General features: G+C 38.5%; 1 protein-coding gene across 1 annotated transcript in view; it reads right to left on the reverse strand.

Moving 5' to 3' along the window:
- The window catches only part of ZSWIM5 (zinc finger SWIM-type containing 5), a 74781-nt gene extending 66543 nt beyond the window's left edge, over positions 1 to 8238 (reverse strand). The window contains exons 1-2 of the mRNA XM_032594078.1: positions 8184 to 8238; positions 7626 to 7982 (exon numbers count right to left, since the gene is read on the reverse strand). Coding sequence (XP_032449969.1) covers positions 7626 to 7982; positions 8184 to 8238 — 412 coding nt within the window. The remainder of the gene's footprint in view (positions 1 to 7625; positions 7983 to 8183) is intronic.
- Positions 8239 to 27026: the final 18788 nt, after the last annotated feature.

Here is a 27026-nt window from a genome sequence, read left to right on the forward strand (position 1 = left end):
TACTTTGGAGGTAAAATTAACAGGTCTTGCAATGGAATGCACAAGGATTGTAAGTAAAAAGTATTAGGGATGCCTAGAAGATTTCCATCAAAATCCAGTGGCTAGATGGTGGTGCTATTTGGTATCTGAGTAAGTTTGGGGAGGAAGATAAACTCATGTTTGGATATGTTGATTTGGGGATGTCTCCATTGTATGGAGACATGTATAGTCAGTTGGATATAGGAGAAGTGATCTGTGAGCCATAGTACATAGATGACATTTAAAGTCAAGGATGTAGCTGAGATTGCCTATAGAGATCATGTAGAATAAGAATAGGAGAAAACTTGGGGCACCTGGGTGGCTCAGTCAGGTTGGGTGTCCAACTTTGTCTCAGGTCATGATCTCATGGTTCGTGGGTTCGAGCCCCATGTCGGGCTCTGTGCTGACAGCTTGGAGCCTGGGGGCCTGCTTCGGATTCTGTGTCTCCCTCTCTCTCTGCCCCTCCCCTGCTAGCAATCTGTCTCTCTCTCTCAAAAAAAATTAATAAACATTAAAAAATATTAAAAATATATATAAAAAGAAGAGGAGAAAACTTAAGATTAATCTGTATGAAATGTCAAAATTAAGGGTCAGAGAATACAGGAGGGTACAGCATGTAGGAATGAGTGAACAAGAACACAGATAGTCTTAATTAGATAAACTAGGCCTGGAGTTCATAAGCAGCCTCTCCAGCTGTCTCTCACTAACTTCTAGGCAAAATCTTTTTAAAAAATCCTTTGGTTAAAAAAACAAGATAAAAACGTCTCTACATATGTTCATGTTAGTCTTGAGTACGAAACTAACTGACCTCAGTAGTGGTAAAGTAAACCCAGTCAGTGTAAATGTTATAGTGTGAAATTTTCCACAGGACTGTACGAGAAATGGTAACAAATGAAGATAAAATAGAAAGCATGTCTTTTATAAATAATTATGAAACAAACCATCATGTGGATTAAGGCTCCAAGTTAGCACTTAGGCTTCAACAATGAGACCTGTCCTGAGGGAACTATTAAGTCTGTGGAACCAATTTTTCTTTCATTCTTAAACATCCTTTTTAAAATTATAAAAATAATACATGCTTTATATAAAATATACTATTCATAAAGAAAATAAAATACACCTATAATGCCACCAGCCATAGATTACTATTATTAATATTATGGTGTATTTCCTTCCAGTCTTTTTGTCCTATACACATATGTGTGTGTGTAGACATGTGCATATACACACACTGCTTTTTAAATTAAATTAATATTTTATTTTTTTAAATGTTTACTTTTGAGAGAGAAAGAGTGTGAGCACAGGAAGGGCAGAGAGAAAGGGGGACAGAGGATCCAAAGCGGCTCTGTTTTGACAGCAGTGAGCCCAATGTGGGGTTCAAACTCACAAACTGTGAGATCATGACGTGAACTGAAGTTGGACACTCAACCAACTGATCCATTCAGGTGCTCCGGACTAAATCAGTATTTTATTTTATTAAAAAATTTTCAATGCTTATTTATTTTTGAGAGAGAGAGAGAGAGAGAGAGAGAGAGAGAGAGAGAGAGAGAGAGAAAGTGGGGGAGGGGCAGAGAGGGAGGGAAACAGAATCTGAAGCAGGCTCCAGGCTCTGAGCTGTCAGCACACAGCCCGATGTGAGACTCAAACTCATGAATCATGAGATCATGACCTGAGCTGAAGTCAGACGCTTAACTGACTGAGTCCCCCAGGTGCCCCTTAAATTAGTATTTTAAAATTAAAATATAAATTATTAAAAGTGTACAAATCTTAAGCAAACAGCTTGTTGAATTATCACATAGCCATTATAACAGTGTAACTATCATTAAAGTCAAGAAATAGAATACTAACAGCATTCTAAAAGCCCCTTCACAAACATTATCTCCTTTCTTCTTCCCCCAAATTAACCACTATCCTAACTTCTAAACAGGGACTTGTTTTTGAACTTTATAAAAGTAGAATCATACAAGAGTTATTCTTTTGTGTCTGGCTTCTTTCATTCAACATCATGTTTGAAAGATTCCCCCATACTTTGGGGCACAGCAATAGTGTTTAATTTATTTTCACTGATGTACAATATCCCATTATGTGAATGTATCAATTTATTTAGTCATTCTGTTGATGGACATTCAGATTGTTTCTATTTTAGGCTGTTACAAATTATGCTACTCATTTCCATTGTAGACATCTAGAAGAGTTTCTGGGTCACAGAATATGCATATGCTCAACTTTAGTTAGATGATGCTAAACAGTTCACAAAGTGACTGCAACAATTTATACCTGCAATATATTAGCTCCTACCTACAATAGTTCCAGTTGCTCAGTATCTTCACCAATAGCTGCTAATGACAGGTTTTTTTTTTTATTTTTTTTAACGTTTATTTATTTTTGAGACAGAGAGAGACAGAGCATGAACGGGGGAGGGTCAGAGAGAGAGGGAGACACAGAATCTGAAACAGGCTCCAGGCTCCAAGCGGTCAGCACAGAGCCCGACGCGGGGCTCGAACTCACGGACCGCGAGATCGTGACCTGAGCCGAAATTGGACGCTTAACCGACTGAGCCACCCAGGCGCCCCTGCTAATGACAGTTTTAAAACTTTAGCTATTCTGGTGGATAGGTAATGGTATCTCACTGTGGTTTTAATTTGCATTTCCATGATTACTAATTAAAGTAACTTTTAATATGTTTATTAAATATCTGGATATCCTTTTTGTCTAGTGCCTTTCTGTGTCTCTTGTCAATTTTACTATTTGTAAGAGTTTTTCTTATTATTAATGTTTACTTTTGAGAGAGAGAGAGAGAGCAAGCAGGGAGGGGCAGAGAGAGAGGGAGATGGAGGATTTGAAGCAGGCTCTGCACTGATAGCAGAGAGCCTGATGCAGGGCTTGATCTCACCAACCATGAGATGGTGACCTGAGCTGAAATCAGGAGTCGGACACTTAACTGACTAAGCCACCCAGGTGCCCTGGGGTTCTTTATGTAATTAGGATATAAGCTTTTTGTCAGTTATATATACTATAAATACCTTCTCCTATTACCTACCTTTTTAGTCTTTGGTACCTTTTGATAAAAAGAAGTTTAAAATTTTAATGTAGCCCAATTTTTAAATCTTTTCCTACTTAAGAAAAATTTTCCTACTCCAAGGACATGAAGATATTTTCTCATGTTATCTTCTATATACTTTATTGTTTTACCCTTCACATTTATATCTCCCATCTATCTGCAATTGATTTTTCCGTACGGCATGAGATAGGAATTGAGGGTTTTTTTCCTCCACATGAATATATCTAATTGAGCCAGCTCCATTTGTTGAAAAGACTCTTCTTTTTCCACTGCTGAGCATTTTTTTAATGTTTATTTATTTATATTGAAAGAGAGAGCATGAGCGAGGAAGAGGCAGAGAGAGAGAGAGAAAATCCCAAGCAGGCTCCACACTCAGCACGGAACCTGAGGTGGGGTTCAATCTCACAACTGAGATCATGCATGACCTGAGCTGAAATCAAGAGCTGGATGCTTAACTAACTGAGCCACCCAGGTGCCCCTCCACTGCTGAGCATATAGTTAAATCCTTTACTTTGGAAACTCACATGCTTTTGTTCTAGAAAATTTACTTATTTCATTGATGAATTCCTTACCTCTGTTTTCCATTTTTGGAAACCCTATTATTCAAACAATGGAATTTCTAGGGCTTGTTTTCTTACTTTTTGACAATTTTTTTTTCTCCTGTTTTTCATCTTTTTGTCTTTTTGCTCTACTCTGTGGGAGCTTTCCTTACCTTTATTTTCCATCACTTAGTTTTAGAAGATTTTGCCATTATATTTGTAATTTCATTAGTTCTTTCTATTGTGTGAACTCATTTCTACAGTATCCAGTTCTTATTTCATGGTTGCAATATCTTCTTTTACTCCAATGATAATATTGTTAATACTTTTTCAAAGTTTTCTTCTCTCTGCATAGTTTCTATTTCCCCTAAATTGTCTTTCTACCTTTGTTAGCTTTGGTCTGTATCTTCCATGATATTCAACATTGTTGACTATTCACTTCTTGAAACTCAGTTCTGTGCTGACTTTGATAATTACTAGCTTTTTCTCATTTCTCATTCTACTTTGCTAATTTCTATACTGACTCCTGCTTGCATCACCTGTATATGCATGGCTGTATTCATTTAATAAGCCCTTATTATTTTCCAGGTACCATGCTAGGTGACAGAGACTCAGAAATTAATAAAACATGGTTCCTAACCCTACTCCTCAAGTCACCTTACTTTTCTCAATGTATCAAATCTCTCTTCATGGATAGCAGCAACTGAAGCCCTGACCAAGATGCTGTATGCCAGAGAATCTTACGGTATGGAGTTACCAAATCAAATCACAGAGCATAGAGCAGTGGTAGATGTAGAAAGACAGTCTACCGGGGCGCCTGGGTGGTGCAGTCGGTTAAGCGTCCGACTTCAGCCAGGTCACGATCTCGCGGTCCGTGAGTTCGAGCCCCGCGTCAGGCTCTGGGCTGATGGCTCAGAGCCTGGAGCCTGTTTGCAATTCTGTGTCTCCCTCTCTTTCTGCCCCTCCCCCGTTCATGCTCTGTCTTTCTCTGTCCCAAAAATAAATAAACGTTGAAAAAAAGAATTAAAAAAAAAAAAAAAAAAGAAAGAAAGACAGTCTACCAAAGGGGCCAAGGCAAAGTCTAGGTAAAACCACACATAGGGGCTTAAGAAAAAAAAAAAGGTTTTAAGGAGGTGAGGAGCACAGCAATGCCTGGATCCATTCTTGGGATTAAAAGCAGGCAGCTAGCAGTTTTAGAAATCTTATTCCTGTTTTTTAATTTTGTTTTGGTGAGGAGCAGAGTTTGGGAAAGAGGAGAGGGAAGATGTTCTAAGTGTTTCAAGATTTAGCAGGGAAGAGAAACAAGACTCCAAATATCCCTATGCTAATAACTCCAAAATTGTGAGTTTTGCCCACAGTTCTAGATCCATATATCCAACTGCCCAACAGAAATCTTTTCCTATAAGAGTGAAAACATATGGTATCTTATGTGGATCCTGAGAAACTTAACAGAAGTCCATGGGGAGGGGAAGAAAAAAAAAAAAGGTTAGAGAGGGAGAGAGCCAAAGCATAAGAGACTCTTAAAAAACTGAGAACACACTTAGGGTTGATGGGGGGTGGGAGGGAGGGGAGGGTGGGTGATGGGTATTGAGGAGGGCACCTTTTGGGATGAGCACTGGGTGTTGTATGGAAACCAATTTGACAATAAATTTCATATTAAAAAAATCTTTTCCTAAATGTTCTACAAGTATCTCAAACTTATATTGAATTCATTTTCCTCCTTTTCTTTTAAGTTTATTTATTTTGAGAGAGAGAGGGAAAGAGAGAGGGAGAGGAAGCATGAACAGGGGAGGGGCAGAGAGAGAGAATCCCAAGCAGGGCTCTGATAGCACAGAGCCTGATGCAGGGCTCAGCTGGTTGGATGCTTAACAGACTGAGCCACCCACACACCCCAAATTCATCTTCCTCCTAAATTCACCCCTCCTCTTATGTTCCCTCAGTGAATGACAACATTATCATCAAGTCCATCAACATCATCCTAGCTAGACATTCTGGAATTCAGTTTTGTCTCATCTTTTTTTCTTCCTCTTCTTCACCCTCCCCACTCATCCTATACAGCAGATATTGAATCCAGTCCATGTTACCTCTAAGATATCTCCATTCTCTGTCCCCTGTTTCATTATCATTGCCAATATCAACATTGGTTAGTAGAAATAGATTAGGAAAGGCCTTGTGGAATACTAGGGAAGCTGGGAGTAGAAAGCTAGTATTAGTATGGAATAGACACAGGTACAGAAGTAGTAGTTCCTGGGGAAGGTTGAGGATCACACTCAAGTTCAGTATGGCAACCTAAGCCTAACTTCAGAAAATAAGATGGGTGGTGTAACAAAAGATAAAAATTGCTTTAGCACAGTGGTAAAGAGGGAAGAGGATGGTTTTGGTGACAGCAGTGGTATGAACAAGACAGGTGCAATAAGGTCCTCAACCAAGATGGTCACATGAAGAAAAGGCAAGAGAGCTTGGAAATAGGCAAAAATTCTGAGAAAGAGTCAATGGGAATAAAGCATGAAAACAGGGCACAACCTAGTCATAGGGGTACAGAGCAGTATTTCTCTTTGGTGCTACAGACCTTGGGATGAGGCAGAACTCAGTTTCTAAGAGCTCTAGAGTTAAGGAGGCCAGAGAAGTAGAACAGCCTTACTATGTGGGATGAGAGATATTTGAAGCTACTCTTTAAGAGTATCACTTAGAGAGGGCTTAGTTATTATATATATACCACAGCTTTCTGTATAAAGCAATAGAAGATTATTTCTGCTAGTTAGCAAGAGTTCCTGGAAGCCTGTTGGTCTGACTACCCTTGTTTCTGAGGACTGGTGAGGTTGTGTACAGGACTTGATTAGTTCTATTCAACAACTGGGAGAGGCAGAACCTTTGGCACATGGATTACAATATCATACAGACCATCCACCTGGTCTCATTGCCTCTTTTACATTAGTACCAAAATTATCTGCTAAAAATAGATAGTATAGAGAAGCATAAAAACCTTGAGTTTTGAAGTCAAGTGTGTATGGGTCATAATTTCCTTATTTAAAAAATGGAAGTGGTTAAAACACCTATTTCACAGAGTAGTTTTGAAAGCTAAATGAATCAACATATGTGGAGTCCTTTGTATCATACCTGGAACATAGGATCTAACAAACAAAACGCCTTCTCAAAATTCTTCAGTGGTTTCCTGTGATAAAGTCTTTACAACCTGGCTTTATTATAAAAACAACTATTTGTTTCAAACTTAGCTGTCTTTTCTTTCTTCCCCTACACCCCTTTTCTTCCTTTTAGAGAGATATGGAGAGAGCATGCAAGCATGGGAGATGGGCAGAGGGAGAGAGAAAGAGAATACCAAGCAGGCTCCATGCTCAGCACAGAGCCTGACACGGGGCTTGATCCCACAACTCAGGGATCATTACCTGAGCTAATATCAAGAATGGGACGCTCAATCAACTGAGCCACGCAGGTCCCCCAAACGTATCTGTCTTTTCTACTAGATTATAAGCTACTTGAAGGCAGGAATCATGTCTGTTTTATGCTCTCAACAATCAGCACTATTGCTTGCACAGAGCAGGTTCTCAATATATACTTGTTGAATGAGTAAGTGAGCACAATACTAAAAGATGCTCTTGAGAATGACCCTGATGCTATGTAGGATCCTAAAATGTTAAGAGAATTCTTATATATATCTAATTTCACTGAATGACACAAATTATTTTTTGCTTTCTCTCACTCCTGAATATTCCAGGCTCCTGGGGCAGGCATTATACACACAAATAAAGTCCAAAAAACTAGATCACTACATAACTCTAACATTCTCTGTCCTTTTTTGCAAAGAGTTTTATAAGGCAGACAACTGGACTGCTTCAAAAAACTAAGAGTTGAATAGTTGATTTGATGGAATGAACTGATTTCAGGTTAAGTGATCACAACTGCAAAAATATTAACAAAAAATCCCAACCTCTAAACACGCAATAAAGCAACAAAGTAGATTTTTAGCAACAAAAATGTTGTATAATTACCATTCACTTGGTTGATTTCTGAGTTGGAGGATAGAATCTCATCTGCCAGTTTCTGCGCAGTAGGAAGAACTTCAGTGTGGTGTGCCGTGATTAAATATTGAATAAACTTCTGTAGCTGGTCCCTATTCATCTGGAAAAGGGTTTCTGAGATAGGAAGACGCAATTTGACTTGCTCTGGTTTACGGATCCTGTAGAGTGAGAGTGCCACCACATGAGCACAGTAGAATATATCTTTGTTCCCACAGCCACATGTCACTGAGGTGATTTTGCATCGGTCAAAACTGATTGCAACTTTGTAAGTCACTGCTGGTTCAGAAGTGGTAGCTGGCTCAGTTACTGTACCACTGAGATGGAAGCCTAAGGAAACAAAGAAAGTGCGTTTAGAGATTCTGCAATAAGAAACTTGGAAGATTTTCATTTTGCATTTCAATTAATCAATTCAGAAACTTTTTTGCTAAGTATCTCCTGTATATGTGGTAGGCTCTGCCATAGCACAAAGGTCAATGAAACTCAGGTACAGCTCTAAAGGAACACAATATCTAGAAAAAGAATCCTTACCCTGGAGTCCACAAACCTCGTGAACTAGTAATATGAAAACCTGTTTTGTATACATGTACGTTTGCTAGGGGGGCAGGGATAGTTCATAGCTTTCATCATAGTCTAAAAAGGTTAACAAGGAACCCCAAATAAGTTAAAAACCTCTAAGGTACACTGTAAACTCTTTGGGAGAAAAGACAAGGCTACAAATGAAATACGTACAATCTAGATTAAGGCAAGTGCTATAAATCCAAGAGAAACCAAAGGAACGCCACAAGAAAGGACAAGAGAAAGAACAAGGAGAATACTGACATTTCTTCCTTAAAACATACAATTCCAAAATGGTGGCCATGTGGGATACCAAAAAGGTAAGAAACCTCATAAAATATGGAAAGCACAGCTTGGTGCAGTGAGACTATGCAGTGTTACACCTCGACGTACTAGCACATAGCACTAATAATTTTGTAATGTAGGGAGAATAATTCAGTCATTTAAACCAAATTAATGAGATCTTAAGTGTCAGACTGCTAGGCCTCGGGATATTAACAAAAAAAGGAGAAGGATATCAAATATTTGTAAAGCACCTATCACATAGCACAACTGTATCTGGTGTTTTTAATAATTATCACAACATTATGAGGTTGCTATTATTTTCCTTGTTTTATTTTTTATTTTATTTAAGTTTACTTATTTTGAGAGAGAGAGAGTGCACACACGAGTGGGTGAGGGGCAGAGAGAGGGAGAGAGAGAGAATCCTAAGCAGGCTCCACACTCAGCATAGAGCCCAAGACAAAGCTCTGTCCCATGAACTATAAGATCATGATCCAAGCCGAAATCAAGTGTCAGATGCTTAACCGACTGAGCTACCCAGACTCCCCTATTTTTCTTATTTTTAAAGTTGTGTAAACTGGGACTCAGAAAGGTTAAGTAATTTGCTTAAAACCTCTCAGGTAGTAAATGACAGACCTGAGTTTTGGAACCAGGTCTGAATGACTCCAAAGTTCATTTTCTTTCATTTATATTACACTACCTCTAAAACATGCCATGACAAAGTCCTTATCCTCAAAAATCACAGACAAATAAATAAATAAATGATTACAATATGATGTGTCAAATGGTATATCAGGGACAGGAGACTTTCCTGTCCTTGGAGACTTTCCTGCTTAACTGCACTGCACACTGTGAACAGGGAAGCAATTTTAAATAAACTTTTATCTGTTGGAGAATAGTTGACAAATAATAAAGATGTATATATAAGTTTCAGAGCTACCACTGTGACCCAGCAGAATTTAAAAATGCAGACAGAAAACTTTCCAAAGTTCAAGTTTCAGATAATCATGGTTAATTAAAATAAGACCCAAATTTAAAAACATACAATCTGGCAAAATTAACACTACTAAAAGGCACATTTATGTCCAATCCAAAGAAAGGGGCACACTACTAAAAAAGTTAAGATTAATTTCCAGAGCAAGAAAAATATCCAAGACTTATTTGCTAAAACTTTATTAGCTTCCAGGTATATTTTTAAAACTTCACAGAAATTTTTTCTCAGCTAAACTTAGCTTCAGATTTAAAAATATTTATTGTCATATTTTAAAGGCAAAGTAAACAAGTTACATCCAAATATGATTAAGTGTGGATAAAGACTGCCTTCACTTTATATTATTTATTTATTTTTATATAGTGATTCACAATTCCATATATCACCTAGTGCCCTGCCCATCACAAGTGAACACATTAATCCTCATCACATATTTACCCATCCTCCACCCCCCACTCCTCTGGTAACCAAGTTTGTTCTCCACAATTGAAAGTCTGTTTCTTGATTTGTCTCTCTCTATCTCTCTTTGACCCTCATTTGCCCTTTTGTTTCATTTCTTAAATTTCACATTTGAGTGAAATCATATGGTATTTGTGTTTCTCTGACTCATTTCATTTAGCATTATACTCTTTAGCTCTATCCATGTCATTGCAAATGGTAAGATTTCATTCTTTTTTATGGCTGAATAATATTCTTTTGTATGTATAACACAACTTCTTTATCCATTCATCTATCGACAAACACTTGGGCTGCTTTCATATCTTGGCTATTGTAAGAAATGCTGCTTTAACATAGGGGTGCATGTATCCCTTTGAATTAGTGTTTATGTATTCTTTGAGTAAATGCCCACTAGTGAGATTACTGGATCATAGGGTAGTTCTATTTTTAACCCTTTAAGAAACCTCCATACTGTTTTTCACAGTGGCTGGCCCCAGTTTGCATTCCCACCAACAGCATACAATGTTGCTCTTTTTCCACTTTGTCACCAACATCCGTTGTTTCTTGTTTTTTATTTTAGCCATTCTGACAGGTGTGAAGGGATATTTCATTGTAGTTTTGATTTGCTTTTCTCTGATGATGAATGATGTGGAGCATCTTTTCATGTGTCTGTTTGCCATCTGTCCTCTTTGGAGAAATGTCTGTTCATGTCTTCTGCCTATTTTTAAATTGGATTATTACCTTTTTGGGTGTTGAGTTTTACATGTTCTTTATATATTTTGGATGCTAACCCTTTATTGGATATATCATTTGCAAATATCTTTTCCCACTGCATAGGTTGTTTTTTGTTTTATTGTTTCCTTTGCTTTGCAAAAGCTTTTTAATGCTTTTTAATGTTTATTTTTGAGAGAGAGAGAGAGAGTGAGCAGGGGAGGGGCAGAGAGAGAGGGAGACAGAATCTGAAGCAGGCTCCAGGCTCAGACCTTTCAGCACAGAGCCCAATGCAGGTTCAAACTCATGAACCGTGAGATCATGACCTGAGCTGAAGCCGGACGCTTAACCAACTGAACCACCCAGGCACCCCAAAAGCTTTTTATTTTAATGTAGCCCCAATAGTCTATTTTTTATTTTGTTTCCCTTGCCTCAGGCAACATATCTAGCACTGGGTGTTGTATGGAAACCAATTTGTCAATAAATTTCATATATATAAAAAAATATATAAAAATTAAATCTGGTCCAACTGCAAAAAAAAAAAATAAAAAAAATAAAACAAAACAAGAAGAAAAAAAAAAAAAAGAAAAGTATTGCTACTACCAATGTCAAAGAGATTACAACCTGTGTTCTCTTCAAGGATTTTTATGGTTTCAGGTCTCCCATTTGGTCCTTAACCCATTTTTATTTTATTTTTGTGTATGGTGTAAGAAAGTGGTCTAGTTTCATTCTTTTGCATGCTGCTGTCTGCTTTTCACTCTTTCCCACTGGATATTCTTTTCTGCTTTGTTGAAGATTAACTGATCATATACTTGTGGGTTTATTTCTGGGTTTTCTATTCTGTTCCATTAATCTATGCATCTGTTTGAAAGTTCCAGTACCACACTGTTCTGATTACTGCAGCTTTGTAGTAGAATTTGAAGTCTGGAATTGTGATGCCTCCAGCTTCTTTTTCAAGGTTGCTTTGGCTATGGGGGTCTTCTGCGGTTCCACAGAAATTTTAGAATTTTTTGCTCTAGTTCTGTGAAAAATGCTGTTGGTATTTTGATTGGGATTACATTAAATGTATAGACTGCTTTGGGTAATACAGACATTTTAACAAAATTTGTTCTTCCAATCCATGAGCATGACTGTCTTTCCACTTCTTTGTGTCATTTTCAGTTCCCTTTATCAGTGTTTTCTCGTTTTCAGAGTATAGGTCTCCACCTCTTTGGTCAGGTCTATTCCTAGGTACCTTATTATTTTTGTGCAATTGTAAATGGGATTGTTTTCTTAATTTCTCTTTCTCCTCCTTCATTATTGGTGTATAGAAATGAAACAGATTTCTGTACACTGATTTTGTATCCTGCAACTCTTCTGAATTCCTTTATTAGTTCCAGTAGTTTTTTTTTTTTCTTTTTTTGGTGGAGTCTTTCAGGTATCCTATGTAGAGTATCATGTCATCTACAAACAGTGGAAGTTTTACTTCTTCCTTACTGATTTGGGTGCATTTTATTCTTTTTGTTTTCTGATTGCTATGGCTGGGACTTCCAGTACGATGTTGAATAAAAATGGTGAGAGTGGACATCCTTGTCCTGTTCCTGATCTTAGGGAAAAAGCTCTCAGTTTTTCACCATTAAAGATGATGTTAGCTGTGGGTTTTTCATATATGGCCTTTATTATGTTGTGGTATATACCCTGTAAACATACATTGTTGAAGGTTTTAACCATGAATGGATGTTGTACTTTGCCAAATACTTTTTCTACATCTACTGAAATGATCACGTGGTACATATCCTTTTCCTTGTTGATGTGATGCATCATGTTGATTGATTTGTGAATACTGAACCAACCTTGCAACCCACTTGATGTGATGAATGATTTAAAAAAATTTTTTTAACGTTTTTATTTATTATTTTTGAGACAGAAAGAGACAGAGCATGAGCAGGGGAGGGGCAGAAAGAGAGAGGGAGACACAGAATCCAAAGCAGGCTCCAGGCTCTGAGCTGTCAGCACAGAGCCCAATGCGGGGCTCGAACTCACTGACTGTGAGATCATGACCCGAGCGGAAGTCGGAAGCCCAACTGACTGAGCCACCCAGGAGCCCTGATGAATGATTTTTTAAATGCATTGTTGGATTCGGTTTGCTAGTATTTTGATGAGGGTTTTTGCATCTATGTTCATCAGACATATTGCCCTGTAGTTTTCTTTTCTAGTGATGTCTTTATCTGGTTTTTGTACCAGGATAATGCTGGCCTCATAGGATAAATTTGGAAGTTTTTCCTTCCTTTTCTATTTTTTGGAATAGTTTGAGAATAGGTTTTAACTCTTTAAATACTTGGTAGAATTCACCCGTGAAGCCATCTGATCCTGGACTTTTGTTTGTTGGGAGTTTTTTGATTACTGATTCGAATTCTTTGCAGGTAATTGATCTGCTGAAATTTTCTATTTCTTCCTGGTTCAGTTTTGTTGTATGTTTCTGGAATTCATCCATTTCTTCTAGGTTGTCTGATTTCTGGCATGTGGTTTTTCATAATATTCTCTTAATAATTTTATTTCTGTGGTATTTGTTGTTATTTCTCCTCTCTCATTTGTGCTTTCATTTATTTGGGTCCTTTCTCTGTTTTTTTGTTAAGTCTGGCTAGGTTTATCAGTTTTATTGCTTTTTTCCAAGAACTAGCTCCTCATTTCATTGATCTGTTCTATTGTTTTTTTTAGTTTCAGTATCATTTATTGTGGTCTAATCTTTATAAATTTTAAATGTTTTATTTTTTTGTTTTGTGGGGGGGGGGGAGGAGGAGCAGAAAGAGAGGGATAGAGGATCCAAAGCAGGCCCTGCACTGACAGTAGCAAGCCTGATACAGGGCTCAAATTCATGAGCTGTGAGATCATGCCCTGAGCCAAAGACAGATGGCTCAACCAACTGAGCCACCCAGGTGCCCCAATTTCTGCTCTAATCTTTATTATTTCCTTTCTTTGGCTGGTTTTAGTTTTTGTTGGTGTTCTTTTTCTAGCTCCTTTAGGTGTAGGTTAAATTGTTTACCTGAAATTCCTCTTGCTTCTTGAGGAAGGCCTGTATTGCTATAAACTTCCTTCTTAGAACTGCTTTTGCTCTGTCTCAACAGTTTTGAACTGTTCTGTATTCATTTTCATTTGCTTCCATGTGCTTTTTAATTTCTTCTTTTATTTCCTGGTTGACCCATCCATTGTTAGTAGCATGGTATTTAATCTCTATGCATTTGTGATCTTTCCAAATTTTTTCTTGTGGTTGACTTCTAGTTTCATAGTATTGTGGTCAGAAAATATGCATGGTATAACTTTGATCTTTTTGAATGTGTTGAGGCTTGTCTTGTGGCTTAATATGTGATCTATTCTAGAGAATGTTCCATGTGCACTTGAAAAGAATGTGTATTCTGCTGTTTTAGGATGGAATGTTCTGAATATATCTGTTAAATCCATCTGTTTCACTATGTCATTCAAAGCCATTGTTTCCTTGGTGATTTTCTGTTTAGATGATCTGTCCATTGATGTAAGTGGGGTGTTAAAGTCCTCTAGTACTATTGTATTATTATTGATTAGTTCCTCTGTGTTTGTTATTACCTGTTTTATGTATTTGAGTGCTCCCATATTGGGTCCATAAATATTTACAATTGTTATATCTTCTTGTTGGATTGTCCCCCTTATTATTATATAGTGTCCTTCTTTGCCTCTTGTTACAGTCTTTGCTTTAAAGTCTATTTCGTCTGATGTAAGTACTGCCACTCTGGCTTGCTTTTGACATTTATTTGGATGATAGATGTTTCTCTTTCTCTATTCCCTCACTTTCAATCTCCAGGTGTCTTTTGGTCTAAAATTAGTCTTTGCAGGCAGTGTATAGATGAGTCTTGTTTTTTTTGTTTTATTTAAAAAAATTTTTTAAATGTTTATTTATTATTGAGAGACAGAGAGAGACAGCATGAGCAGGGGAGGGGCAGAGAGAGGAGGAGACACAGAATCCAAAGCAGGCTCCAGGCTTTGAGCTGTCAGCACAGAGCCCGATGCGGGGCTCAAACTCACAAACCGCGAGATCATGACCTGAGCCGAAGTTGGACGCTCAACTGACTGAGCCACCCAGGTGCCCCAAGATGAGTCTTGTTTTTATATCCATTTTGTCACCCCATGTCTTTGATTGTAGTGTTTAGGCCATTTACATTCAAATTAATTATTGATACATATGTATTTATTGGCATTTTATTAGTTTCCAAAAAAAATTTTTTTCATGTTTATTTTTAAAAAAAATTTTTTTTTCAATGTTTATTTATTTTTGGGACAGAGAGAGACAGAGCATGAATGGGGGAGGGGCAGAGAGAGAGGGAGACACAGAATTGGAAACAGGCTCCAGGCTCTGAGCCATCAGCCCAGAGCCTGACGCGGGGCTCGAACTCACGGACCGCGAGATCGTGACCTGGCTGAAGTCGGACGCTTAACCGACTGCGCCACCCAGGCGCCCCATTTCATGTTTATTTTTGAGAGAGAGAGAGAAAGAGAGAGTGAGAGTGAGCATGAGCAGGGGAGGGGCAGAGAGAGAGGAAGTCATAGAATTTGAAGCAGGCTCCAGACTCTGAGCTGTCAGCACAGAGCCCGACGTGGGGCCCAAACTCACAAACTGTGAGATCATGACCTGAGCCGAAGTTGGCCACTTAACTGACTGAGCCACCCAGGCGCCCCAATTTATTATTTTTTTTTCTTAAGATTTTCTCTGATCCTTTGTTGTCTTTCTCTCTTTCATGGGTTGCTCATTTCCTTTAGCGATTTGAATTCTCTTTATTCTTTGCATATTTAATAGTGGTTTTTGATATACGGTACCATTAAGTTTGTATATAACTCTTCTGCATATAACAGTCTATATTATATTGATGGTCATTTAAGTTTGAATCCATTTTTTACTCCTCTCCTCCCATGTTTTAGGTATATGGTGTCATGTTTTACAACTTTTTCTTCTGTGAGTTCCTTGACTGTTTTATACAGAAATATTCATTTTTAGTGCTTTTTTGTTTTCTACCTTCACACTGTCATTTGTGGTCTTTCCTTTCCACTCAAAGAGTCCCCTTTAAAATTTTTGCAGAGGGACGCCTGGGTGGCTCAGCAGTTAAGTGTCCAACTCTTGGTTTCGGGTCAAGTCATGATCTCAAGGTTCGTGGGTTCAAGTCCTGCATTAGGCTCTGTGCTGACGGTGCAGAGCCTGCTTGGGATACTCTCCCTCCCTCTCTCTCTGCCCCTCCCTCACTTGCTCTGTCTCTCTCTCAAAAATAAATAAACTTAATTTTTTTTTCCTTTAAAAATATTTCTTGCAGGGCTGGTTTAGTGGTCATGAACTCCTTTAGTTTTTGTCAAGGAAACTATATCTCTCTCTCTATTCTGAATGATACCCTTGCTATATAGAGTTTTCTTGGCTGCAGGTTTTTCCCATTCAGCACTTTGAATATATCATGCCACTGCTTTCTGGCTTGGAAAGTTTCTGCTGAAAAGTCCACAGATAGTTTTGTGGGGTTCCTTTGTATGTAACTGTCTTCTTTTATTTTGCTGGTTTTTAATATTTTTTTCTTCATCATTATATTTTGCCAACTTAATTACAATACGTCTTAGTGTGGATCTGCTATTGTTGATTTTGATGGGTGTTCTCTGTGCCTCTGGGATCTGGATATCTGTTTCCTTTCCCATGTTAGGGAAGTTTTCAGCTATTCTTTCTTCAAATTAAGTTTTCTGCTCTCCTTTCTCTCTGTTCTTCTTCTGGGACTCCTATAATATGAATGTTATTATGTTTGATAAAGTTCCTTAAGGAAACTCGGTCACTTCATCAAACATAATAATTCTTATTTTGCATAATTCTTTTTTCTCTCCCCTGTTCAGCTTGATTACTTTCCATTACTCTGGAAATGGAAGTTGGAATTAATGGGTCATTAATTCATCCCTTTGCTTCTTTCAGCTTGCTGTTCATTCGATCAAGTGTGTTTCTCTCTGCTATGTTATTCCTTATCTCTGTGTTAAGGGTCTCACTGATGTCCTCCACTCTTTTCTCAAGTCCAGTATCTTGATGATCATTACTTTAAATTCTCTATCAGGCATATTACCTATATCTGTTTTGCTTATATCTCCGGCCATGGTCTTGTCCTGTCTTTCATTTGGAATAAATTTCTCTTTTAATTTTGTCTAAGTCTCTGTGTCTGTTTCTGTGTGCTAGGAAAGTCAGTGATGTCTCCTGTTCTTCAGGGTAATGGCTTTATAAGGAAGAGTCCTGCTACGTAGTGCCCCCTGGGCCCCAGGGCCTGACTCTTCCAGGAGTGTCTCCAAGACTGTCTTCACGTTAGAACTAAGGAAGAGAACTGCAGGGTTGAAAAGCAGCTCTTTTCTAGAACTGTATCGACCAAACGTGGCCAGTAGAGTTATACAGCAGAGAGCATATTATACTGGGATTAGGCAGTCAGGATCTGCTATTAAGTATGTAGTCTTGGGAGACTCACTTCACAACTCTGAATTTCAGCTTCCTCCTCAGTAAAGTGGGGATAATAATACCTGCCCTATTTCTCAAAAGTGGTTTATAAAACTGTAAAGTGTCCCATAGATTTATTATTCATGCTTTTATGCAATTTTTGTTAATGAGTCTCCATGTCAAGGAATCAGAGAGAACTTCCCCAATGGCCAAGTTTCCCAGTGGTTGAAAACAAGGTGCTAAGAAAGTACATTATTAATTTCACTTAGGCCACTCAGGAGCATTTAGCACATTCTTGAGAAATGACCTAAGTCTTAATGAAAAGAGACACCCCATAGAAGGGTAACTTTAAAATTTCAAATATGCCAGTGATGTCAATGTAGGAAGAGCTTAGGTTCTAAGCTTCTGAATCTAAAAGTTGAATATAAACATTTCTACTTGAACAGTTCAATGTTTCGGGGCACCTGTGCTTTGAGGCAGCGCAGTCTCTGAACCCAAATCTCGAATTCCTTTTCTGAATGCAAATGAGTAAGAATATTGGTGAGATTTGGGCAGAAACAATGGTTATCTTATTAAGATAGAAGCCCCACTAGGGCAGGGCTTTCTCTCTGTGTGTTCATCACTACAAAAACCAAAATATCTTTGCCTACATGAAAAAGAGACTGGACCTCAGCTTCCATGTTTTTTAAAATGAGAGGCTGGTCTAGAAGACATCCAAGGTTCATTCTCGCTAGAATATTAATTGATTTTATAGTGACTATCACTGAATTTATTATTATATCTTTCCTAGAACAAGGGTAGTTTTGGGATTTAAAGAGTATGTAATAATAGTTAACCTTTATGATTTAAAGAATGTGTAATAATAGCTAATCTTTATGAGTGCCTCCCATGTGTTAGGCTCTATTCTAAATGCTTTACATGCATTTACCTCATTAAATTTTCACAATTTTTATGAATCTTATAGTAAGTGTGATCTACGTTTTATGTGTCAATATGACTAAGCTATAGGACCCCATTATTGAAACACTAATCTAGGTATTGCTGTAGAAGTATTTTGTAGCTGTGGTTAACATATAAAATCAGTTGACTTTAACTAAAGGAAATTAACCTCAATAATGTGGGTAGATATCATCCAATCAGTAAAAGGCTTTAAAAGCAAAACTAAGGTTTCTCTGAGAAAGAAGAAATTCTGCCTCAAGACTGTAGAATCAGATCCTGCTCAAGGATTTCCAGCTTGCTGGCCTGCCATACAGATTTCAGACTTGCCAGCTCCCATAATTGCATAGACCCATTGCTCAAAATAAATCATATATACATACATATAATATGAAATAAAACACACATACATGCTGTGTGTGTATACATATATCCTACTGCTTTTGTTTTGGAAAACCCTGATTACTATTGTTATCCCCACTGTATGTATAAGGAAATAAGCACAGAGAGGTTAAGTAACTTGCTCAGGGTCATTCTGCTACTAAGTGGCAATGTCAAGATTTACATCCATGCAGTCTGGCTCAAAAGCCCATACTCTACATACTATGCTATGCTATGCTATGCTATGCTATGCTATGCTATACTATACATACTATTACACTATACTGCCTCTGTGTATAATATTGTGTTGCATGGCAATCAATACCACATTTATAGAAACTATAAAATAATACTATCAGAAACTATAAAATAAAACTATAAAATAATATAAACTATCTAATAATACTATCATTATTAGAAAATAACTTTCAGGTTTACTGAAATTCTTACATTTGTTTTTATAGCATTGGTAATGGTTTGAACCCTCTTTTTAATCTGGAATTAGAGACAAAATGCTGAGTATCAATTTAGATTCCAGTGATCTCCACAGTAGGTCACTATTAAATAATTCAGACATTTCTACAAAATATTTTCAAAGCAAGTCAGACATAGCCCCCTAGAAGCTTCAGTTAAGGCCCAGGATGCTCTTGGGAACATGTTCATTTGAGCTTGGTAAATCTTTGGGCTCCACTGGCATAACTCATGCTCCAGGACTAGGCCCATTTGAAAGGCAGAAGGCTCTGAGTGGCTCTGTGGAAGTTTCCTTGCTGTGAGTTCCTTTTTCCCTTCATAGCTTTTAGAATGTAAACTGAAAGTCAGTTTAAAATATTTGTACTTCTTTCCTTATTTTAACCTAATAACATTTTTTTGTAAAAGTCTAATTACTCCTAAGAATAAAGCTACATAGAATAGGTTCAATTAGTGTTTCTTTCCCCTTGCAAACTTAACTGCCATAAACATGTCCATCAATAATTTGCTGATTTAAGCAAATGTATAGAAGCCTATAAATCTCTATTGAATCCAGCATGCACTTACTGAATATCGACTGTGTGCTCTTTTTAATTTTTAACTCTCTTATTTGGACATTTCCAAACAAAGAAGTAAAGAGAGCTCAGTATAATGAGACCCCATGTTTCCATCACTCAGCTTCAATAATTTTCAACAGAGACATAAACTGGCTTAGTCTTTACCCTTTCCCAACTCCTCTCTATCCTCTTCAAGGGATTATACTGAAGTAAACCCCAGAAATATAATTTCATTGCTAAATACTTCTACATACATTTCTAAGAGATACGAGTTTAAAATTAGTAGTAGTTCCTTAAAATCAAATATCCAGTATTCACACCACCACAACCAACTTTTTAAGAAGATCTCAAAACAACAATCAAACAAACACAGGCTGTTTGTTCAAATCAGGATACAAATAAGGTCCAGCCATTTCATTTGATTGATTCATCTCTTAAGCTATAAGTTCCTCTCCTCCCCGCCCCCCACCAGTTATTTACTGGAAAATAATAAGTTAGTGCTAGAGAGACTTGACCAGATTCAGGTTTTTTGGGAAAATTACCTCATAGGTTGTGTTGCATACTTTCTAATACATCACATCAGCAGATAAATAATGACTCATGGTTTTTCTTTTTGTGCTCTTAGGATTGATCAATGTTTTCAGGTGTTGTGAGCCTGATCCAACCATTATAAAGTTCCCTGTTAACTTTCTACCTAATAGTTTTTTGTTTTTTTTTTCTTTTCTTTTTTTTTTTTGTGGTTATTTTTTTTTTATATATATGAAATTTATTGACAAATTGGTTTCCATACAACACCCAGTGCTCATCCCAAAAGGTGCCCTCCTCAATACCCATCACCCACCCTCCCCTCCCTCCCACCCCCCATCAACCCTCAGTTTGTTCTCAGTTTTTAACAGTCTCTTATGCTTTGGCTCTCTCCCTTCTCTGACTCTTAACACCCTCATCTGTAGAATGAAAAAACACGTAAAGTGCCCAATTCAGTGTCTGGAACATTGTAGGCTTTTAACAAAAAAAGTGACAGAAATGACAGTTGTGAAAACTGCTTAGAATTCATAGGAAAAACAAGTACTTTATAGACAAAATTTTCCTGACCATCATCATAGTGATGATCCTTCAATCACATTTTCTAACATACAAAACAACAAAACAAAACAAAACACCCAAAAAACAACAAAAAACCCCACCAAACCAAAAGGCATATATTATGAAATCATCTTGCTTACCAAATATTCAAATGCTCAAGAACTACTGGCTTTAAAAACAGTCTCTCATCAACTGCAGGTCTTGGAATGATTAAGATAATGGGTGGACTGGTAGGAGAAGGAGTAGGCAGACATACAGGGAAGGAATCAACATATGTTTGCTTCACTAGTGGCTCCAGCCAGCCATAATGGTCAAACATCCAGTATTTCCTTCCTTGGCACAGCATTATCTTTTTGGAGCAAAGCAGTCAGGGATGGTGGGTCTGGTAGAGACCTGGGTTTTTGAAGAAAATAGTCAATTTGTATCTCCCTGATGAAGAGCAACATTGAGCATCTTTTCATGTGCCTGTTGGCCATCTGGATGTCTTCTTTAGAGAAGTGTCTATTCATGTTTTCTGCCCATTTCTTCACTGGGTTATTTGTTTTTCGGGTGTGGAGTTTGGTGAGCTCTTTATAGATTTTGGATACTAGCCCTTTGTCCGATATGTCATTTGCAAATATCTTTACCCATTCCGTTGGTTGCCTTTTAGTTTTGGTGATTGTTTCCTTTGCTGTGCAGAAGCTTTTTGTCTTCATGAGGTCCCAATAGTTCATTTTTGCTTTTAATTCCCTTGCCCTTGGGGATGTGTCAAGTAAGAAATTGCTGCGGCTGAAGTCAGAAAGGTTTTTTCCTGCTTTCTCCTCTAGGGTTCGGATGATTTCCTGTCTCACATTTAGGTCCTTTATCCATTTTGAGTTTATTCTTGTGAATGGTGTAAGAAAGTGGTCTAGTTTCAACCTTCTGCATGTTGCTGTCCAGTTCTCCCAGCACCATTTGTTCAAGACTCTGTCTTTTTTCCATTGGATATTCTTTCCTGCTTTGTTAAAGATTAGTTGGCCACACTTTTATGGGTCTAGTTCTGGGGTTTCTATTCTATTCCATTGGTCATGTGTCTGTTTTTGTGCCAATACCATTCTGTCTTGATGATTGCAGCTTTGTAGTAGAGGCTAAAGTCTGGGATTGTGATGCCTCCTGCTTTGGTCTTCTTCCTCAAAATTACTTTGGCTATTCGGGGTCTTTTGTGGTTCCATATGAATTTTAGGATTGCTTGTTCTAGCTCTGAGAAGAATGCTGGTGCAATTTTGATTGGGATTGCATTGAATGTGTAGATAGCTTTAGGGAGTATTGACATTTTAACAATATTTATTCTTCCAATCCATGAGCATGGAATGTTTTTCCATTACTTTATATCTTCTTCAATTTCCTTCATAAGCTTTCTATAGTTTTCAGCGTACAGATCTTGCACATCTTTGGTTAGGTTTATTCCTAGGTATTTTATGCTTCTTGGTGCAATTGTGAATGGGATCAGTTTCTTTATTTGTCTTTCTGTCGTTTCTTTATTAGTGTATAAGAATGCAACTGATTTCTGTACATTGATTTTGTATCCTGCGACTTTGCTGAATTCATGTATCAGTTCTAGCAGACTTTTGGTAGAGTCTATCAGATTTTCCATGTATAATATCATGTCATCTGCGAAAAGTGAAAGCTTGACTGCATCACTGCCTATTTTGATGCCTGTGATTTCATTTTGTTGTGTGATTGCTGATGCTAAGCACTTCCAACACTATGTTAAACAAAAGCAGTGAGAGTGGACATCCCTGTCGTGTTCCTGATCTCAGGGAAAAAGCTCTCAGTTTTCCCCCATTGAGGATGATGTTAGCTGTGGGCTTTTCATAAATGGCTTTTATGATGTTTAAGTATGTTCCTTCTATCCCGACTTTCTCGAGGGTTTTTATTAAGAAAGGATGCTGAATTTTGTCAAATGCTTTTTCTGCATCAATTGACAGGATCATATGGTTCTTATCTTTTTTTTTTTATTAATGTGTTGTGTCACTTTGATTGATTTGCGAATGTTGAACTAACCCTGCAGCCCAGGAATGAATCCCACTTGATCATGGTGAATAATTCTTTTTATATGCTGTTGAATTCGATTTGCTAGTATCTTATTGAGAATTTTTACATCCATATTCATCAGGAATATTGGCCTGTAGTTCTCTTTTTTTATTGGGTCTCTGTCTGGTTTAGGAATCAAAGTAATACTGGCTTCAGAGAATGAGTCTGGAAGTTTTCCTTCCCTTTCTATATTTTGGAACAGCTTGAGAAGGACAGGTATTATCTCTGCTTTAAATGTCTGGTAGAATTCCCCTGGGAAGCCATCTGGTCCTGGACTCTTATTTGTTGGGAGATTTTTGATAACTGATTCAATTTCTTCATCGGTTTTCTATTTCTATTTCTTCCTGTTTTCTATTTCTTCCTGTTTGGGTTTTGGAAGTGTGTGGGTGCTTAGGAATTTGTCCATATCTTCCAGGTTGTCCAGTTTGTTGGCATATAACTTTTCATAGTATTCCCTGATAATTGCTTGTATTTCTGAGGAATTGGTTGTAATGATTCCATTTTCATTCATGATTTTATCTATTTGGGTCATCTTCCTTTTCTTTTTGAGAAGCCTGGCTAGAGGTTTATCAATTTTGTTTATTTTTTTCAAAAAACCAATTCTTGGTTTCATTGATCTGCCCTACAGTTTTTTTTAGATTCTATATTGTTTATTTCTGCTCTGATCTTTATTTCTCTTCTTCTGCTGGGTTTGGGGTGTCTTTGCTGTTCTGCTTCTATTTCCTTTCGGTGTGCTGTTAGATTTTGTATTTGGGATTTTTCTTGTTTCTTGAGATAGGCCTGGATTGCAATGTATTTTCCTCTCAGGACTGCCTTCGCTGCATCCCAAAGCGTTTGGATTGTTGTATTTTCATTTTCATTTGTTTCCATATATTTTTTAATTTCTTCTCTAATTGCCTGGTTGACCCATTCATTCTTTAGTAGGGTGTTCTTTAACCTCCATGCTTTTGGAGGTTTTCCAGACGTTTTCCTGTGGTTGATTTCAAGCTTCATAGCACTGTGGTCTGAAAGTATGCATGTATGCAATTCTTGTATACTCATGAAGGGCTGTTTTGTATACTCATGAAGGACCCAGTATGTGATCTATCTTGGAGAATGTTCCATGTGCATTCAAGAAGAAAGTATATTCTGTTGCTTTGGGATGCAGAGTTCTAAATATATCTGTCTAGTCCATCTGATCCAATGTGTCATTCAGGGCCCTTGTTTCTTTATTGATCCTGTGTCTAGATGATCTATCCATTGTTGTAAGTGAAGTGTTAAAGTCCCCTGCAATTACCACATTCTTATCAATAAGGTTGCTTATGTTTGTAATTGTTTTATATATTTGGGGGCTCCCGTATTTGGTGCATAGACATTTATAATTGTTAGCTCTTCCTAATGGATAGACACTGTAATTATTATATAATGCCCTTCTTCATCTCTTGTTACAGCCTTTAATTTAAAGTCTAGTTTGTCTGATATAAGTATGGCTACTCCAGCTTTCTTTTGACTTCCAGTAGCATGATAGATAGTTCTCCATCCCCTCACTTTCAATCTGAAAGCGTCCTCAGGTCTAAAATGAGTCTCTTGTAGACAGCAAATAAATGGGTCTTGTTTTTTTATCCATTCTGATACCCTATGTCCTTTGGTTGGAGCATTTAGTCCATTTACATTCAGTGTTATTATAGAAAGATATGAGTTTAGAGTCATTGTGATGTCTGTAGGTTTCATGCTTGTAGCAATGTCTCTGGTACTTTGTCTCACAGGATCCCCCTTAGGATCTCTTGTAGGGCTGGTTTAGTGGTGATGAATTCCTTCAGTTTTTGTTTGTTTGGGAAGACCTTTATCTCTCCTTCTATTCTAAATGACAGATTTGCTGGATAAAGGATTCTTGGCTGCATATTTTTTCTGTTCATCACATTGAAGATTTCCTGCCACTCCTTTCTGGCCTTCCAAGTTTCAGTAGGTAGATCCATCACTAGTCTTACTGGTCTCCCTTTATATGTTAGAGCGTGTTTATCCCTAGCTGCTTTCAGAACTTTGTCTTTATCCTTGTATTTTGCCAGTTTCACTATGATATACTGTGCAGAAGATCGATTCAAGTTACGTCTGAAGGGAGTTCTCTGTGCCTCTTGGATTTCAGTGCCTTTTTCCTTCCCCAGATCAGGGAAGTTCTCAGCTATGATCAAGTACACCTTCAGCCCCTTTCTCTCTCTCTTCCTCCTCTGGAATCCCTATTATATGGATATTGTTGCGTTTCATTGCATCACTTAGTTCTCTAATTCTCTCCTCATACTCCTGGATTTTTTTTATCTCTCTTATTCTCAGCTTCCTCTTTCCCATTAATTTTATCTTCTAATTCACCTATTCTCTCCTCTGCCTTTCAGTCCAAGCTGTGGTCGCCTCTATTTTATTTTGCACCTCATTTATAGCATTTTTTAGCTCCTCATGAATGTTTCTTAGTCCCTTGATCTCTGTAGCAATAGATTCTCTGCTGTCCTCTATACTTTTTCAAACCCAGCGATTAATTTTATGACGATTATTTTAAATTCATGTTTGTTATATTGCTTAAATCATTTTTGATCAATTCGTTAGCTGTCACTACTCCTGGAGTTTCTTTTGAGGAGAATTCTTCCGTTTCATCATTTTGGATAGTCCCTGGAGTGGCGAGAAACTGCAGGGCACTTCCCCTGTGCTATCTGGAGTAACTTGTGTTGGTGGGTGGGGCCGCAGTCAGACCTGATGTCTGCCCACACCGCTGATGTGCTCCACTGCTGGGGCCACAGTCAGACTGGTGTGTACCTTATCTTTCCCTCTCCCAGGGGCAGGACTCACTGTGGAGTGCTGTGGCCCCTGTCTGGGCTACTTTACACTGCCAGGTTTGTGGTGCTGCTTCTATGGGATCTGGCGTATTAGCTGGGGTGGATCCGCAAGGTGCACAGGGGCAGGAGGGGCAGGCTTAGCTCACTTTGCTGTCGGTGGTCCCCTGCAGGAGGGGCCCTGCAGCACCAGGAGGGAGGCAGGCAGACCCGCCGAAGGGATGGATCCACAGAAGCACAGCATTGGGTGTTTGCGTGGTGCAAGCAAGTTCAGTGATGGGAACTGGTTCTCTTTGGGATTTTGGCTGGGGGATGGGTGAGGGAGATGGTGCTGCCCAGCCCCTTTGTTCCCTGCTGAGCTGAGCTCTGTCTTCCGGGGCTCAACACCTCTCCCTCACATTGTCCTCTCACCCTCCCGCTCTCCAAGCAGAGCTGTTGATTTATAACATTCCAGATGTTAAGTCCCACTGGCTGTCAGAACTCACCCAGTCCGGCCCCTCCACTTTTGCAAGCCAGACTTGGGGGCTCTGCCTTGCCAGGCGGGCTGCCCCTCCACTGCACCAGCTCCCTCCTGCCAGTCCGTGTAGCGCGCACCGCCTCTCCGCCCTTCCTACCCACTTCCATGGGCCTCTTGTCTACGCTTGGCTCTGGAGAGTCCATTCTACTAGTCTTCTGGCAGTTTTCTGGGTTATTTAGGCAGATGTGGGTGGAATCTAAGTGATCAGCAGGACGTGGTGAGCCCAGCGTCCTCCTACGCCGCCATCTTCCTGTTTTTTGTTTATAAAATTTTTAACATTTATTTATTATTTTTGAGAGGCAGAGACAGAGCATGAGTGGGAGAGGGGCAGAGAGAGAGAAAAGGAGACACAGAATCCGAAGCAGGCTCCAGGCTCTGAGCAGTCAGCACAGAGCCCAATGCGGAGTTAGAACTCATGGACTGAGAGATCATGACCTGAGCTGAAGTCGGACATTTAACCGACCAAACCACCCAGGCGCCCCTGGTATTGCTTCTTAAAATTTTTTTTTGTGGGGACACCTGGGTGGCTCAGTTGGTTAAGCCTCCAACTCTTGATTTCAGTTCAGGTCATGATCTCACAGTCATGAGATAGAGCCCACATTGCTCCCCACCCCCCACTGCCCCATGCTGGGCATGGAGCCTGCTTAAGATTCTCTGCCCCTTCCATGCTGACACATGCACACGCACTCTCTTGAAAAAACAAAACAAAGCAAAACAACAAATTTTAAACTAAGACATTGCAAAATAATCCTAATTCAGTTTTCATCCTTTGTCTACATATAGTCAACTACTATGGTAATTACCAAACTGATAGAAAAATGGAATCCTAATAGAGACAAATGGCAGAGAATATGCAGTGTTCAGTCTCTCTGGTCAGATTTAATTTGGTAACCTATGCACACATCTTTCCCTTAGAGACTATAAGAAATTGAAAGAGCTAAAACACATAAAGATGTTAATCCCTCTCTCTCTTTTGAAAAGTATCTTAAGGGGCGCCTGGGTGGCTTGGTCGGTTAAGCGTCCGACTTCGGTTCAGGTCATCATCTCACGGTCCGTGAGTTCGAGCCCCGCGTCAGGCTCTGTGCTGACAGCTCAGAGCCTGGAGCCTGTTTCAGATTCTGTGTCTCCCTCTCTCTCTGCCCCTCCCCTGGTCA

Source organism: Lynx canadensis, chromosome C1, assembly GCF_007474595.2.
Source record: "Lynx canadensis isolate LIC74 chromosome C1, mLynCan4.pri.v2, whole genome shotgun sequence".
NCBI classification, from domain to species: Eukaryota; Metazoa; Chordata; class Mammalia; order Carnivora; family Felidae; genus Lynx; species Lynx canadensis.